This window comes from Triturus cristatus, chromosome 12 (assembly GCF_964204655.1).
Source record: "Triturus cristatus chromosome 12, aTriCri1.1, whole genome shotgun sequence".
NCBI lineage: Eukaryota > Metazoa > Chordata > Amphibia > Caudata > Salamandridae > Triturus > Triturus cristatus.
Genome location: NC_140595.1, coordinates 49,322,105 through 49,340,030, shown reverse-complemented (window position 1 = coordinate 49,340,030; position 17,926 = coordinate 49,322,105). Strand labels below are relative to the sequence as shown.

General features: G+C 43.6%; 1 protein-coding gene across 2 annotated transcripts in view; it reads right to left on the bottom strand.

Annotated features, from left to right (window-relative positions):
• Window positions 1-7,441: 7,441 nt before the first annotated feature.
• Window positions 7,442-17,926, bottom strand: part of ZBTB7A (zinc finger and BTB domain containing 7A) — a 96,076-nt gene continuing 85,591 nt past the window's right edge. For both annotated transcript variants that reach the window (XM_085639518.1, XM_085639519.1), the window contains one exon: window positions 7,442-9,625. In XM_085639518.1, coding sequence (XP_085495644.1) covers window positions 9,172-9,625 — 454 coding nt within the window. In that variant the 3' untranslated portion in view covers window positions 7,442-9,171. The remainder of the gene's footprint in view (window positions 9,626-17,926) is intronic.

The window sequence follows — 17,926 nt, the reverse complement described above, 5'->3', positions numbered from 1 at the left end:
CGTTTACTGTCCAGCCGCCGGAATGTATCCGTTGGGGTCTGAGCTTCGAACAGGTTTTTCGCATTCGGCCCCTTTTGCACACACAGTAATGAAATCGCAGAGACACTACTGCCCTAACCATGTGCCCCAGCCTAATTCACCATTACCCAACAGCCAGGGAAAAACAAAAACAGCAACATGAGAAAGAAACCCTGCCAAGCCCCCCAGGGGTGGGCAGCTCCCTCATCAATCTCATTCCCTGCACATGTGATTCGAGAAAGAGGAGGGTGTAGAAACAATCCCATCTGAACATGACTGTCAATAAGTTGTTGTGAGACAGTCTAGTGACGGAACCACATACAAAGTGGCTAGGAGCTGGGGGGCTTGGTCAGTAGAGTTCTAGGTTTAGCAATGCAAGTTTTAGGGGGTTTCCCATGGAAAGTTTTGAAGGCATCTATAGAATCTGATGAAAATAGTGAAAATGTAAAATCAGCAGTGTGGCAAAGGGGTGCACAGGCAGATTCTAGATATTTAGTTTATTAGAAAATATTTGTTTAAGTCCAATATTAAAAAAGCAAGGAGCTTGGGCACCATGTCCTCCTTTTTCAGAAACCTGTGATCTGATTTGCAAATGCATTGGGTTGGCGGAATGTGCGCTAGGCATGGACTCTGTTGTTTGTGAGCTGGATGTGAATGGTGCTCTCACAATATGGCTTCTATATTGGCTGTGATCTCAGAAATTGACTTGCCTGGGACATTGCAAGGCTTTTTGGGGCCCTCTGTGAAGTGTAATAGTTTTACCACAGTCCCCTGAATGCTATCTGGCCCCGCCCTGCTAGCGGTGCCACTAGTGGCTGCCTGGTACTGTCTTGTTCTAGAACTAGCCATGTCGCCAGCACATGTATTATGATGTTACAATGTCACTTTCAAGTTGATTGTGATGTCAAAATGTGACTCATACACGGGCTGTTTTGTCACAAAGCGACTAGGATGCAGACAGCGATTTCAGAAAGCGACGTACACAAGATGTAAAATTACAGTGTGACCTGTGTATGAATTGTGATGCCAGAATGTGGCTTTTAGGTGGATCGCGATATCATGGGACTTGCAATGTCAAAACGTGGCTCGTATGCAAATTGTGATGCCAGGACGTGACATGTGCATAGATACTGGCAACAGAACTAGGCCTGTGCATGGACTGTAATGTCAGAATCAGCCATCCTTATGCACTGTGTTGGCATGATGTGTAATCTACATGGATACAAATATTAATCAAGTTCTGATATCACAGTTTTCAGGCAGTGCAAATGTGGTCATTTTAAGGGCTTCTTATAGTTCCAAGTCAGTGGTATAACATTTTACATCATAAACCATTCCTAACGCTAGCAAATCTCATCAAACTGACACATTCTAGCATTTCTGTGATCATTTACATACACCATGATGTCAATTTTCTCTATTGCTTTTGCCCAATGGACTGTGATCATAACCACGTTTGGCAATGCAAACATACAATGGTGGGCAAACGCTCACATCTGCAGGAAATGCATCAACGGGGCTAGAGAGACCTAGGCAGCTGCCAGAGGGCTTTGGCTACGAAGCTAGTTCAGCAGCATCTGAACTTACTAGTCAGAATCTTAGGCGTAGCAAAGGGTTAAGGGTTCACACAAAATGCTGCCACACCCACAATGTTTTGATCATGGTTGCAGGTTTCTGCACAAAGAGGGAACATACTTTTCTAAAAAGCAAATATAAATTTAAATAGATTCGAAAAAAAATACATATATTTATACACCCCCATTATCTCCCCGTGGGATTAACCCCCACGTTTCAAATAAATAAATAAATACAAGAGCATTTCCATTGGGTTTGTTTGGGGTGGGAAAATCGCAGATTATCTGCTCTACATTACCCAGAATTCTTTGGGTTGTCCTGCCATCTTGGATCGGGATTTTCAATCCCATGCTCACATAACAAAGCTAGCTCTGGGTAGTGAGGAGCTGCATTGTTTTTTCTTGGTCTGATTTCTTTTTTTTTTTCTTTAACTGATGTTCTCCTGTACGTCTCATGTCCTCAGCTGATGAAGGATCACCCCTCCCCCACATCACTATAAAACCTCATTTTAAAATAGAACCTCTTAAAGTTGAAGCATCTTGTGAAACACACAACTAAAAAGACATCTGAGTATACAACAGATTCAGCCACCCTCCTGTACTGGTCCAACCACCCTTTTCAACCCATACATCCCTCAAACCAACACCCCCCTCTCCCCTGTGCAAGAGAAATAAAATCTTCACTGAGCCCAAAGGACCCAGTTAGTGCTAAGAAGGACCCTACCTCCCAGTGGCTAAGAGACTGCATCAAAAGCAGATAGACAGTAGTGAGGGCAGGTTGCCCTGCACGTAAACAGTGAAACAGAGGGCATCCACCCACACGCTCACCAATGGAATCGCCATTCAGGCACTTGCGATCAGAATCTCTTTCGGAAACAAGCATACCTCTTCCCCACGCGCTGGCGAGGCAAAATGTGCAGCTGCTAGAAGTGCTGTCTTTACGTTCTGCTGATGGTTTGGTGTGTGCAGCCAAACAGCTATACTCGCATCATGGTCAAGGATCCACTCCCACTGTGGTCAACAGATAGCTTCTCTTTCATGTTGCATAAATGATGGTTAGTCCTCGTCCCCTCCCACCCTACTATCATACAAGATTCATCGCCTTATATCATGACAGGCATGACATAAACGGACCTTTGCTCGCCTTTTAAAGCTTTCAGTCCATGTTGATGAGAATACAAAGAATCTCTTGCTGACCAGCAGTCCAAGAGGTTTAAGCTCCTCTGCCCACACTCCCTTCTGCCCATACTCGGGTGGGTCTCAAGTGGGAATCAACAGGGAATGGTCCCACTGAAGGCATTTTCTCCATCCTCACAACATTTCTCAACCAGGAACAAACCAGATCACACTAGGGATGTTTTTCTCCTCCTAACTCTCTGCAGATGCCTTGTGGGAGGTTCTTTGCAGAGCTCTCCAGTGATGAAAGGTGAACATACTTTGGCCTTTGCTGTAGATCTCAGTGGGAACACATGTGCAATGGTGCATCTACCTGTGAACAAGCATGGCCGAGGGGTGAAGTTTACAAAACACACTTCTAGAGACGATATATTCCAGCTCTCCATTCTGACTTTTTGCTCGGCCTGAAAGATACATTCACGCTTTTTGGTACTTTTTCCTTCCAGCAAGAGGGGTACACAACAGGACAAGAGACTCACTGCTCCTAGGAACCCTAAGTTATTATCAAAGAAAGAGTTTGAACTGTGGTGTGGGCGATGGTCACCCATTCCTAAAGACCTTCAGATGGCTGAGTTACTATACGAAAGAGCAGGCCTCAGAGTGTGTGAGCGTCCAAACTCCAAAAGCCTCAAATTGTGTGGCCCTTTCACCTTCTAGGTGCTGGACATCTACATTTCCGGTGTCAGTGGGATATCGCTTCTGACCAAGAACCCCTACCCAGACCAACAAAAAGCCCACTTGAACTAACTGTCAGACCCACTTTGTTTCCCACTTTGACCGTTCTTTCCATTTCAAGACCCGCTTAAAAATCCAACAAGACAATCCAGGCAAGTCACTATGCTGGACCTGAAGGCCAGGAAATTCTATTGAATGGATGAGTTCTTTTAGGAACGAAGAGACCACAGCATGGAGTGAAACCTGTACAGGTGGCACCAGGTACGTAAACAGCCAACACACACTGAAAGCACTCTTACAAAGACAGGCGACAGCTGTTTTGATACATTCTGTACCAGGAAAACACATCCGGTGAGCTGTGGTTGATCGAGACGTGTCAAGAAAGGTGATAGGTCTGCAGAGTCTCTGGCAACACTTTACCACAACCTGATTTTTTTTTCAAAATGAACATTAAAAAATAAAAATTCTGAGCAATAAGGATTCTGTCGAGGCTCAACGCGGTCATCCAGTGTATGCTGCGTTACTACTGACTGGGTGGTGGCGATAAGGTTAGACCTGTCAGACAGGCTAAGGCAGACTGGGCTTGGAGATGTGTGGAACCACCCCTGGACATGAATATTGGAGGGGAGTGTTCACCTTTAGTGCAAATGCCCAGGACTTGTGCTAAAGTGTTGCTTACACTGACTCCAGGAAATGCTTACTGATGGAAAGCTCCGACCCACACACACATACATACATACACACACCTGTTCCCCAGATCCCAAATAAAGGTAAAAGCAGTTTATCAGAAGGAAGCTATGGTATCCCCATAGTGTACGCCACGTGACCAAACTCTCCTGATGTGTTCCATTTTTGGGACAACGCTCACCATGTTGTAGAGAGAATTTATAGGGAGGAAATAAAGTTTTACAATTTTCTTCAGAGAGCAATCCCTATGTTGGTCTTGAAATAGAAATTAATTCTCATTTGTGGCAAACCACATTTGCCTGAGATTTCTTAGCATCTCACAAACTCTTAAAGGCCAATCTTTAGAGTATGTCAACAGAATGAAGAGACCCCCTCCAAATTCTACTTTGAATTGGAGGTTGAGGAAACAGGAAAGGGCTCATGTTGCCCCTGAACTAAGGTAGTTGGAGAGCAATCGAGGGAGCGGTATACATGGTCAGATGAACTCGGTGTAGGAGAGGTAGGACACTGAAAGCACAAGAGGATATCACAGCTTCCTGTTACATTAGGAACCTCAAGTGACTGTCTATGTACAAGTCCACACTCGATTTGCATATGCGGTTTTCAGCCAGTGCATGGCAAGAGGGGTCCCGGGATACGCTGGGTGTAAGGAGGGTCGGCATTATTTTAAAGCCCAATATATTGAGCTGTGGTCAATGCAGCCAACACAGGTGCCTTCCTCCAAAATATATGCTAGATGTGACAGAACTATTGAGATTTACCGGTCAAAGCCTGGGGTACAGGATATCACATTACACATTTCAATGACTGGCATAATTGCCAAAAATTAAACGAATAACACAACACGATTCTTATTTACCATGGCTGAGGGGCAAAGGTGTCAAGAATGGAGCAATGTAGTCTGGCAGCCTGCTCAGGCCTGGGATGTACATCTATCTGTTGTTATGGCAGGTGTTTGGGTGCGAGAATAAGGTCTATGAATGTTTGAGTTTGACAGGGTTACTGGTAGATTTGTGCGTATAAATGTGTCAAACTAAAAAAAAACAGAGTTTACAAACCTTTTGCTTTGGAAGTGTATTGGTGGTATGCCTGTCTGCCAATGTAAGAGTTAACATCTGTTTGTGTATGAGCTTGTGAGTATGGGTATGTTAAATCCACATGTTAAAGAGCGTTCATGAGTCAAGTTGGGGTTCTTGCACCAGCGCATGTTGGTTGGCATTCATGTGCTTGTTTTCTTATATCTGAACTGGTGAAGCTGTAATGCATGTATATTTACTTAAGAATGCTCTTCTGTGTTGTTCTTTGTATGTGTTTGTAAATCTTTATGCATGGGGTGGCGTGCTTGTATGGAGTGGTCTCTTTAATACGTTTGGGAGCGTAACGGTCTGCCTCAGTGTGTGCTTTAGGCAGTCTGTAGGTATTCATTTGGTGTTTGCCTGTCTGTAAATGTGGGTCTGTCTCACTGTGAATGTATGGTTCTGCTTTTATGTTTCCATCCTATACCTCCATGGTGTTGCCTTTGTCTGTTTTCTTCAGGTCCTCTCTGTGCATCTGTATCTGTGCTGCTGTTTTCCATGTATCTGCCTACATTTAAGGCTCTGCCTCTTAGTTGACACCCTTTCTCATGCAGGACAATAAAAACCATGAGAAAACAGCAATTGCTAGGGTAATGAAGAGAGAAACCTCACATACCTTTTGTTCCTACACATACGACTGTGCTCATCTTTACAGGACATGGAGTCTTATCAATGGGGACGACTCAATGGGTCTCACAAGCGAAGCCATCTAACTGACCCATTAAATGTCTCTACTGCCTATGTGGAGCAATCAGGGCCTAGTGCATCTGATGCCATCCACAATATAGGCAAGGACTGCAGCTTTCAGAAAGTGGAAAAAATCTAGAGGGACAAAGACAGCAGAGTAACATATGTACATCTGGTGTTTTGAAGAAATGGCTCCTACTTCTTTTCACTATTTCCATGGGGTTTCATCAGGAAATTCTTAAAATGTGTTACTTCAAATCCCGCTAAAACCTTAAAGGCAACTTCTGTGCGTAAGGAGAAAAATCTCTGGTGCGTGTCACCTGATGTAGTAGATAACAATTGAAGACACCAAAAAATTAAAATACAACGTCGCTCAATCAGATTGTCAGCCTTGAAAAATCTAATTGGGCGAAACATATGCAGAGCTACGCTGAGAGAAAATCTAAGTGGGATTCGGCGTTTGATCATATGTTCGATTCTGAATGCTTCATGTGCATCCTCCATCTTGGAGTAGCTTTGAGTCTGCATTTACGGTACCCAAACCACGGTGCTTCCCCAAGGTAACAAATGTATGTCCCTGTTTTGTTCGAGGCCTCAGCGCCTTTCAAATAAATAGATGTGTGGAAGGAACAGGATAGGTTCTGGCCTGACGGGAACACATTGAGCTGAAGGAGGGCTGAGACTTGACCACTTCTGCTATGTCGCGCAGATGAAGAGGCAACAACATGCGAAAGTACACGGCAGCATCAACCTTGCACTGTGGGTCACAATTTTTATGTCAGATGATTAGTAAACCTGGACTAATTCAGTTCCCAGCTTACATGTTCACCAGCTTAGAGCAAAAATGTCCTGATTCTGCAACGATATCCGGAACACAAGTGCTAACACACCCTTCCACTTCTTTACACTCTTGCCTCAGCCTATCGTATAATAAGCACCCGGCCCCACCAAGCCAGCCAATGCCCACAAAAAAACAACCATTCTGCGTGTGAATCAAAAACAGGGGGTATGTTGCTTTGGTCAACTGAAAATTGCAATGCCAACAGGCAGGACTTGAAAACTCAAGTGATCTTTTTCAACAACCACCTTTATCACCTGTATCTGTCAACGGCAGCCATGTTTAGGGTTGTTTACGTGCGAACCTGCCGGCCTCCTCCCACATGAAAATTAAGACCTTAGGTTACAGTGCAGACTGGCTTTTCCCAACTTAGGTAGAAAGAAGAATTGGTCTGCCATAGTGTAACCCAATAGGCTGAAGCTCTACTGAGAGCTGCTGGAGTGTCGGATGGACATGGGATTCTGAATGCGTCTGGGGGTACCCTCTTTGCCAGCACTGGTTGTAAGACATTTGTTTTAAAAATACAATAAAAAGGAAAAACAATAAAAACACAATAGAACCCATAATTCCTGCCTACATTTTCAAGCCTCCTTTAGAAGTGCAATCCACTGTGAGGGGTCAGATAAAAGTCACATAAACTAATTAGCACAAGCCTCCTCCCCTTTTTCCCCCCCACAAACCTCCCCCCACCCCTTCCAACCACTATTTTCTCTGTTTCCCATATAACCCACCCACCTTATATCACAGAGTAGAAAAATAAACCCCTTCTTGCTTTGCTGCTCTTTCTATACCTTTTCTCGCCATTTAATGGTTTCTTATATATATATTTAAATATATTTGTTAAAGTCCACTTGTAAACACCCTCTCACTGAGGGTTAAGATAAAGGGAAAGCCATCGGATCGATACTATCCCTACTACTAAGACTCAATAGCTTTATATTGCTTTGGAAACATGCCACACAAATCCTTCCCCATATTCAAAACACACTCTTCTTCTGATCCACACAGTCTTTTCTCACACTCAAGTCCTCCCTACTATCCTTTGTAAACCAGTGCTAAGAATGAAATGGAATCCAATTTCTTAAACTCGCTAGCAATAGACTCCGGGAACAGAAAGTCTTTAAATACGTGCCGCTATGGTACAACCATGGTGTTGGCAACACGAGGCTTCCAAACCTGGGCTTTCCATTTACAAACAATTGTAATTTGGTTGTGTCTACGTAAACCAAGACTACTGGCATGAGGGTCTGGAATGAGATCCAGGGAGTCCCTGGCGACACAGAGTCATCCGGATACACTACTCTACTATGTAGCCCACAAGAGACAACAACTGCAGTGTCCTCAATTCCAACCCTTCACAAAGAAGAGCAGAGATCTATTATGATATTCTGTTAAGCGCTCTATCAGCTATGGAAAACACCATTCAGTGCTCCATCGTAAACGTTCACAAATATTTGAGGGAGAAGTGCTGACTGCTAGCATCGCTGTACTTAGACGAGAACGGAAGGACGATGAGCACTGAAAGCTAGAGGGCAGGAAGAGGAATGAATTCTTGACAAATCTCATAATACGCAAACACACAACAGAGCCCCAGCTTTTAAATATACTCTTCAAACCCGGGCAGGTGCTAAGGAACCTTGTCCTGGAAGTGCATAGAAACTTCAGTAGAAAGCTGCACCGGAGGATTATTTCACACTGTATCGGTGTGTCCAACAAATTTTCTGTAGGTTAAAAACAACTGAAATTCCATGCATTAAATTATATAATGTGAGAGGGTGTAAGCTGATACATGAAAGTTGCCTGAGCTTCTGTGTTTCACCCTACAGAAAATTTCCAGAAGGCTATAATGGCATTGCAGGAACTTGCACCGAGTGCTTTAACTGTGATAGGAGAATCCTCACTAGAAACTCCTTTAAGAACGCGGAAGGCCTCTGAGAAACTGGGGTCTATTTCTCAGACATACTCCTTCACTAAGTTGTGAAAGCGATCATCTCAACATTGGCCCTCTCGCCATCCAACCTTCCACCCCCATATTCTCATGACCCTAGAAACAGACTCCTTTCCTAAGTAGCCCCAACCCCCAAGAGTTTTGCCATTTCAAGTAAAGTAAGGGGGTTTTGTTTGGCCCACCCTAAAAATAAAATCTAGTTTGCAAATAGCCTTCCACTGATATGGGCAAGCAAGATGTCTTCCAAGTTTGTGTGTTACGAGAACACCTCTTTCATAAAAATATCATTGGCTTCAGAACAAGCACCCTCTCTCTCTCTCTGTTAAAACAATTTGAACAGTCAAGATTCTTTGAAGTTGGGAGAGAGTCAGTCAAGATACTACAGTTATAAAGAGGAAAGTGCTAATTAGATTTTGTGACACCTCATTGTACATACATATATATATATATATATCTATTTAAATTTATATATATATCTTGCTTTTTTGGTTTTTATGAGAGTTTTGGGGCAATTTCCCCAGATAAGCTCCCTTCTACATTCTCTCCGGCTGGAGTTTCATTTCTGGAGCTATTCTCAAAGTGCATTTCTTGTCCGATTTCACGGATGTCCTGGGCCACTGGTTGTGCCACTGGAACCGGGGTGCCCAGGCTTCCGGGGTTGACTGGTAGCGCACAGGGCGCTAGGCCGCTGACGTCTCTCACCCGGGGCTTGCGCCCCCGCCGGGATGGAATCCCGTTGCAGCCGTCCTTCTTAAGGTGCCTGTGCAAGTGGTCAGACCGGACAAAAGTCTTCAGGCAGCTCTCGCACTGGTAGGGCCGCAGCCCCGTGTGCACGCGCATGTGATTCTTCAGGTCGTAGTTGTGAGCGAAGGCAGCGCCACACTGCTGACAGAGGTAGGGCTTCTCCCCAGTGTGCTTCCGCATATGCACCTTCAGCTTGTCTTGCCTGTTAAGAAAGAAAAGAAACGGCATCTGAGCATCATTCTTTCGACACAACTAACCAATATGACACAAAGTGACAAAGACACCTTCCTTAGGTTCCCCAACTTGGCTACAACATGGACAATAGTAGCCTCAAATTCAGTAACTCTGGTGCAACATGAACAACAATGGTGAACAACAATGGCACCAGATTCCCTAACTCACCTGAAACATATGCAGAAAAGATCTTAGATTCTCTAACTCAGTTGCAACATTGATGACAATGGCTCAGATTAGGTAGTATGGCTGCAACATGGACAACAATGGTCCTGATTTCCTAATTAAGATGCAACATGGACTGCAATGACCTCAGATACCCAAACCTGGCTGCAATACGGGCGACAATGACCTCAGATTGCCTAGCTCGCTACAACTCAGTAAGCAGACTCAGATTACCTTGCTCAGTCGCAAATCAGACAACTGCCTCAACTATCATAGCTCTCCTACAACAAAGTCAATGGCCTCTGATTGCCTAATTTACCTGAGACAAGGAAAATAAGGCCTCTGGTTCCCATTTCCAATAGAAAAAATCACACATAACTCCTTAAATAATGTGAACGCATCTAATCCGACTAAAATACATAAAACAAACCCAAAATAATGTAACAAAATTAAAAATATTGAACAAGAGTACAGCTAATTGATAACAGCCTCTGATAATTCGATATAGGTTCCTGTATTAGAGAAGAAGAAACAAGTTTAATTTACATTATCTGGTTTCTAATAATTTGGTTACTAATACAAATATTAAGGTTTTCTTTTTTTTTGGTAAATTGAAAGATTTCCCATATACTTATGCCTTCTAACTGCTCAGGGGGTACCATATTTCAAAATAAAGTGAAGCATCAGGAGGCCTATGACAAGCTTGGTCAGAGAGGGATCTCAAATGGAGCATGTGAGAAGCAATGGAAAACCCTATTGTTCAACATTTGCAATGCTGGTTGTTTGCCGGCATTGGTTTTACCAACAATGCGCTAGCATTGCAATAACAGTCATGGTCACCTTTGAGTGTTATTTTGTATACTTCCAAGACAGCTGTCACCTTTCATGTACATTATGGTGCTCCTAGGGGGAAGTGCTGAAAATAATGTTCACACACCATAGAAGATTATTTTATATGCTGCCAAGAGTCCTACTAAGTAATGCCATAATGCAATGTGGAGGCCATATTGAAAGCATAGAAAATAACCTTCCAATATGTTCGGCTGCAGCTACTGGCTTTGCCAAATTCTTACACAAAATTGCATCACAATGTGTGGTATAACAGATAGCAATGGCTGCCATCTTGAACCATTACTTTTCTATGCCTCAAGATGGCCACCACGTTGCATCTACATGCAATTTGAGGGCCATCTTGAAACAGTAAAACCATTCCAAGATGGCTGATTGTTGCTAGAGGCTTTGCCAATGCCAGCACATTTTTCCAAGCATTGGCATTTACAATAGCAGCAGAAGAAAAACAATGAATTATGTGGAAAAGATATTCCTTGTTTTAAACTGATGTTTACAATTTAAGGTATTTAAGTATTTTAGAAAATTACTTTCAACTAAAACATTTTGATGTTTTGAATACTCGTTGACACCAACAAATGTCCAAGGGCCTGCTTTAGAGTTTGGCAGACAGGTAAGGCTAGCCAGTCACTTTATTACAAGTGCATTATAAGGTAAACGAGCACCCGTCTAACAAATTCTATATCAGCCTAATATTGCTTTCTAAAATATAAGTTGTGACATCTAAGTGCAGCAGATAGGTAATGTAAGAGACCTGCGATTTTCAAGATAGTGTGTAGTGGGAGAGTTTGAGCTATGATGGAGAACGAGCACGCTTTATCTTGAGGAAGATGTTTATATATCATCTTTGTTGTAAACCATGCAACATCAAAAGTAGAAATTAAAAAATAAAAACAAGCGACTTCTAAAAAATAAAATCAAAACAAAAGAGTGAAACGCACACAAAAATTGTCTCCTGCCAAAAAACAAAACTGAAAGCACAGAACACATAACAAACAATGGCAACAATATTTGTCCCAAGTTATGTTCAATGTACATTTGAAAACACAGACATATTCTGGGACATGAGAAAGCATCGCTTTTTAGGTTGAAGATAGCGCAGTGGTCTGGTTGTTAAAGACTTCTTGGGGACATTCTGAAAGTTCTATAAGAATGCATTCTCCCCAGCGCCCACTCGGGACACCTACATCTTTTTTTTCTTAGGGGACATTGGCGGGTCAACCTCCATGGCTCCGCCTGCTCCATGCACAGGGCTGTGCAGAAGCTAGCAAACACTATTTAAAAAAAAGAAAAAGTATGTAGGGCAGCCACCTATGGCACTCTCCAGCACTATCCCCACTGCCCGCCGGCTCCCTGCTAGCGCAGGAGCTGGTAAAGTTAGTTATTTTATTGTTTTAATTGGGTTACCGGGTGCCCACCCAGGGTGCCCCACAGCATTTGTAACATTGGGGCTGAGGGGGTAGCCCCATGGTCCCTGCAACCCTGTAGGGTACTCATCCTACACCCGCCCCAGAGAAGCTGTTTTTTTTTTTTTACTCCCACCAGGTACAAACAATTCTTACATTTCCCTGCCCTTATAAGAAGTGACAGGGGGAAACATTTGTGCTTCCATCTGCTGCTCCTGCCGGGTGTGGACTGCCTGGGATACTGCACTGAACCGGGCCTGTCAGTTGTGGTTCCTGGGGTCATAGAATGGCTCAGAATACGGTGGGGGGTTGGGGCGTGCACCTCCCCCCTATAATTCGTTATCGGCACCAGTGGATGGAGTCCCCAGAACCTCGGACAACTCCAACAGGGAGCGCCTCCCCTTTAATTAAAGTATTGACTCCGGGGAATGGGGTCTCGGAGCCTCATGTAGGCTCTGGGAGGGTGGCCATGCCCCGCTCCCCATTAAATTAATTATCACCCAAGGGATGGGATCCCCAGGGCCTCAAGCAAGATCGGGGAGGGGGCTGCAAGCCCAGCTCCCCCATAAAAATAATTGCCCAGCTCCACTCTGGCCCTGGCCCACCCCGGGGGGATATTTTTGGAAAGGGCGGGAGACTGTGCCTTAAAAAAACTAAAGCAGATTCGCAGATCCACCGCAACTACGCAGTCACATGTTTAAAACATGTTTTAGACCGCAGGGTATCTCTACCCTGCATCCTTATATATTTTTTTACCTTGCATATTTTGACCTTTCTTACAGAACAAGGGACTGAGTCCCAAGTCCTAAGATGAAATACACTAAGTGTTTGAGCCTTAAATTCATGAAAACTACAGAACGGATTTAAACCAAATAACAAAAAGCATGCATTCTGGACCAAGATCTAGCTTTCTGCCAAATTTGGGGATAAATCCATTCAGCTGTTTGGGCTCGAGCTGTGTCTAAAATGCCTATGGTAAAATGAATGCGGAAAACACAATCACTCTGACATTTTCCTGGAAGCAGCTGAGGTGGATGAGACTTTTGTGGAAAGTTTTGTCAAATGGTGCTGTAGTTGGATAGGTGGTTCTAACTATAACTACCCAGTGGCGAATGCCACTGGGAGATGCATAGAAGATTTGCTAATCTTATGATTTACTACTCTAAAGTGCCGCCTTATCTGCAGTAAGACTGTAACAATACAAGTTTATGGAAGGTTAAACGTTTGGCAGTTTGGAGACATTCATGTGTTTAGATGGGGAAACTGAGACTGATTTGAATAGGTTGGCGATCGAGATGCTGCAGATACCAGAGAGTTTCCAGATACATTGTTGCTAGCGGATGTGGCCTTGCGGCCAGTGATTGGAAGGCGGCACGTATTGCTGTGAATAGCTGTTTTGTATGTCTTGGTTTTAAATATCAGTTTTATATGACATATAATTTTTCAGTTTGCAGTGGAGTGTGCAAAAACCTTATAAACAAACTGTACCTGAATGGGAATCTAAAATCACATAATAACCAGTGCAGATCGTGTCCGTTTGTCTAGCTACGCTTAGCGGCATTTTTTGGGTATAGTTTAATGTTGACCTGTGTGGTTTCAATAGGAGACACTACGTGATCTACGCTGCACAAAATTTTAACAATACCGTTCATGCAAATGTTAAAATGTTTTTTTATAATGGTAACCGTCCTGAAGTAGGATTTGATTTGTATAATTGATGTAAATACTACTAATGAGTATGTCGAAGTATATCTTCCTCTTCTATGGTATTATGTCATCAAAATGGTGCTTTTCAGATTGAAAAAGGATGTTGCGCAGCCAAAACGTGTCTCTCTGTGTCACCGGATCAAAAGTTGCCTGACTCATTGAACAGGTTTAAATTTCTCCTGTCTGTGTGCTCTCTTCACAAGGGAGTTGGGAGGTGCTAAATATGTGTATACATATATTATATATCAAAAGTATATTAAAACATTTTTTTTTTACAAAATTACGGCAGTCAATATTCTGGCTACGGCATGTTTCTAAGACAGTATTTAAAACATAACGTTCTTCTGGAATTCACAGTCAATACAACTTCAACTGGTGTAAGAGCAAGTTATTCTCGCCAACCTGGATTTATTTCCTGCTCCTCAATAAAGACTACCCTGCTATGAATGCCTGTGGTCTTGCAGAAACACTTCAAGCCACATCCACCTTGGCCCACCCAGAAGAACAATCATGCTTTCTTAGACCATGCTCTGCCTCATCTCTGCCCACATATGGCTGGAAAGTCAGTTTTACACCAACCCTCAAGTACAAACCCTAAAGGCGCACACTAGAGCTTACGGCAAGAGCAACGCGTCTCACAGCACTGACATCATCACCGTAAGACAAAGCGCTCATGCATTCTCTTCTTCTTCCCATTCCTTCTTATTCATGAGGATAGACCCAAGCAGCATGCCCTCGCTTTAATAGCGGAGATCAAAAACACAAGCCACACCTCAGTTGCTGCTAACACATCAACTTTAATAACTGACCAAACAGGAAATCAGTGTTACATCAAGCCGGCTTCGTTTCAGGCATGGCGCCACAAGTGTGAAGTTAGACCTTGGAACTGTGTTGCACCATTGATTCACTAACTTGTTAAGGAGAGTTGGAACTGAGCCTGGCTGATTTTATTTTACTAGTTTAGTGTGTCTCCCTGAAAGTCTCAAAAGAGCCTTGGAGAGAACTGTTCTGAAACTGGGAGTCACGGGACGGTTTCAGGGCTTATGTCGAACCATTAAATATTTGTCTCACCTGGGCTCTTCCATTGGAATGGACATATTTACAGAATCTTCCCTTTGAACCGATCCTGAGAGATTCAATTTGGAGGTCTTTTTCATGCTGACCACAAATTGCGAAGGATAGCTGTAAGGCCTGAACTCCTGAAGGTCCAGGAGTCTTTTTTAGGGTTTTTCTTGACAGCGAGGTCCAGTAAGTTGGCTCAAGGTTTTTTCTTTTTTGAAACAGTAGGTATCTTCTTTCATCTTGATTTAAAACCCGCCTTCGCTTGATAGACTTTGCTCACATAATGGGTATTTTTCTAGCTCAGCTAGCTTCCTATCGATACTACCACAATCTCTTAAGTTTGGAGCAGCAGGTAATGGCTTTTGGTCTCCTGCTCCACAACGCCTCAGTGGATATAGATGGTCATTTAGCTGACTGTTTGCTGGTCTAGGTAGGTTTACCATTCCCAAGCAGTGGGAGGATTACCTCCTTTGCAGAAAGGAGCAGCACCTTGTTGCAGACATCTGCATGGCAGCAACCTTGGGTACTACCTTGGCTTTTGTCTTGCACGACCACCTGGATTTTGAAGTCTCTTCTCCACTGGACAATGGGTCCCAGACTCTGCTGTGCTGCAGGGTCAATGTGACTTTGATTTCCTATTTCCAGTGTTATTAAAGTAGGAGTGGTGAGAGCAGGCTGTAGTGTGGTATGTGCTTTTATTTCAGGTCAGTGAGATCAAAGACATGCATGGTACGTAAATCCTAACGAACAGTAAAGTATGAGAGGAGGAAAGGGACGAGGAGACCCCCAATACATACCAATGATCAGTATTGCGATGCCCCTTCCTCGCATCAGAAGCAGAAATGTTTCTACCTTGATCTCTTTCAGCCTAGGTATACAAACATAAATCCTTTAAGGTCATTTACAGGAAGAAGGCGGAGCTTAAAGTATTTTTGGTGTAGTTTAAAATGGTTAGGTAATGGGGCGCTCGGCTCCCTAAGTGGAGAATAATTTTATGACTAGAACAGAGAAGGACAAAAAAAAGGTGGTAATTAGACAATATAATACTTCCATTCGGTGCATTACTATTTTAAATAGCCGTCAGTTTTTTCTCTCAGAGTATATTTTGGTTTTTAAGCAACTGTAATAGATTCTAATAGAACAATTGCAAAGAGCATGGAAAGATATTGGAGCTTTCGGATCCACAAAACAACGTGCCCTCGGGTAGAGCCGGGTCATGAAATGTAAATTTACCAACATGGGGTCAAACTCCTCGTTAATTTGTCTAATATGCAAACCTTAAGTTTTCTACTAGATAGGAGAAGTATAACGGGGCCCCCAGATAAACTAAATGAAGCGGCTTTGCTGAATAGTAAATTAAAACAAGACATTCTTTACTAAATCTTTAGCTCTGCTGGAAGCTGCAAGAGCCAATAAATCAAAAAACCATCATCTTGCATATCTTTATTACAGACGACAACTCTGAGCCAAAGTGACGATGGGGACACAGACTCAGCTCCTGGTAGGAGAGCCGTCAGGCCAGCAAGAATGAGATGTTGGTTGGAGGGGACTTTCATTCCTAACGAAGAACTCTGAAAAGGACTATGGGGTACCCGAAAGTCCCTAGTGAGCGGACAGAGTGTCTCAACACAATGAGAACATACTCGTTTTTGACCCTTCTAAATCGACCCATTAACATTAACGGAATCTCAGATTGGGGGCTGAGCAAGTTTCTGTTAGACCATTACATTTGATTCAAACATTAAAAACCTGACTTTAGGACCATCAGATCACTGATTGGGGATTTTGTCAATCTTTTTGTAAGTGATGGTATGACACTATTGACACACATGTACATACTTTCTCCAACAGCCTATGCTTGGTTGACTTGCCAGTTTAGGCCTGACTGCACAGAGCACCTCCTGCAGCGGCAGCGCTCCTTCGTACTTTCAGGAGCATCCGAAGGACCTGCTGGGGATTGGGACTACCTGGGCCTTCAACTTCTACTATTGCCAGCCCTGTCCTAGTTCCAACTTTTTTTTTTACCTTTAAATTTAAGCCACTCTGTCTGCCTCATGCCTATGTACTCTATCCTTCCCTTCCCACTTTGATTCTCTTCTCTTGTTGACAGGCTCACTCCTGCAGTCAGGCAGATAATGTGAGTCAGTTCCACATGTCGGCGCCAGCCAATCGCCCTTCTGAGGCTCGGTTGGCTTCTAGCCTGTGGGAGTGGTACACTTGGCACTCTTCCCTGGACACAAGCTGCATTCTGAGGCTCACAGGCGTTGGTCTCTTCACTTACAACATGGGTGTGTTAGCGCTGTTCCTCATCCGACCCTCTCCTCCGAAAGAGGTGGAGGAATATGCAGGTAGAACAGGTTAGAACACCAACCCCACAAGACAAAACACCCATTTTATGAGTCAGACTTGAAAATGTCTCCCACCGCCATCTCACTGCCCTTTTCGTCCTCCCTACATCATTGGAGCCCCAAAATCACCTGCTCTTCTTCACCTATATTTTATCTGATCAGTGTGGAATTTCTCAGGAAATTGATCTTTTGTTTCATCTTGCACAATCTACCTCCCTCTCACTTATGTTGACCCAATCGTAAAATCTGATGCACAACTCCTCTCTATTTTGGCTCCTACATTCACGCTCTCATGCCAATACCGGACCCCTTTTACCATGTCCTTCCGTCTTGCACACCTTGCACCTGCCTTTCAGCCAGCCTAAGGCTTCCCGCATTTCCTCTTTTCTTCAATTTGCACATGGTTTGCTCCATCCCACATCCTCTCCACTCTCCTTTCTATAGTTGCCTCATGCACTTGTCACCTTCCCTTCTGTGCGTTAGCCATGCCTCCTTGCCTCATGCATGTCTGCCACCTGCCCTCTACCCTTTTTCAAATGTGATCCTCTTTAATGTCCTGTAGAGAACTGTGAAAGTGATTCCCACATGCAGTTGACACACTTAGTCTCCCCCTAATGTGTGCAGTCATCTGTGTTACAAGTAAAGAATACATGTGGCAGTATGCAGCTATGCTTCTGACTACCTGTGTTTGCCTCCTTTTCTGATGCAGTTTACATATCACTGCGGGCTCTC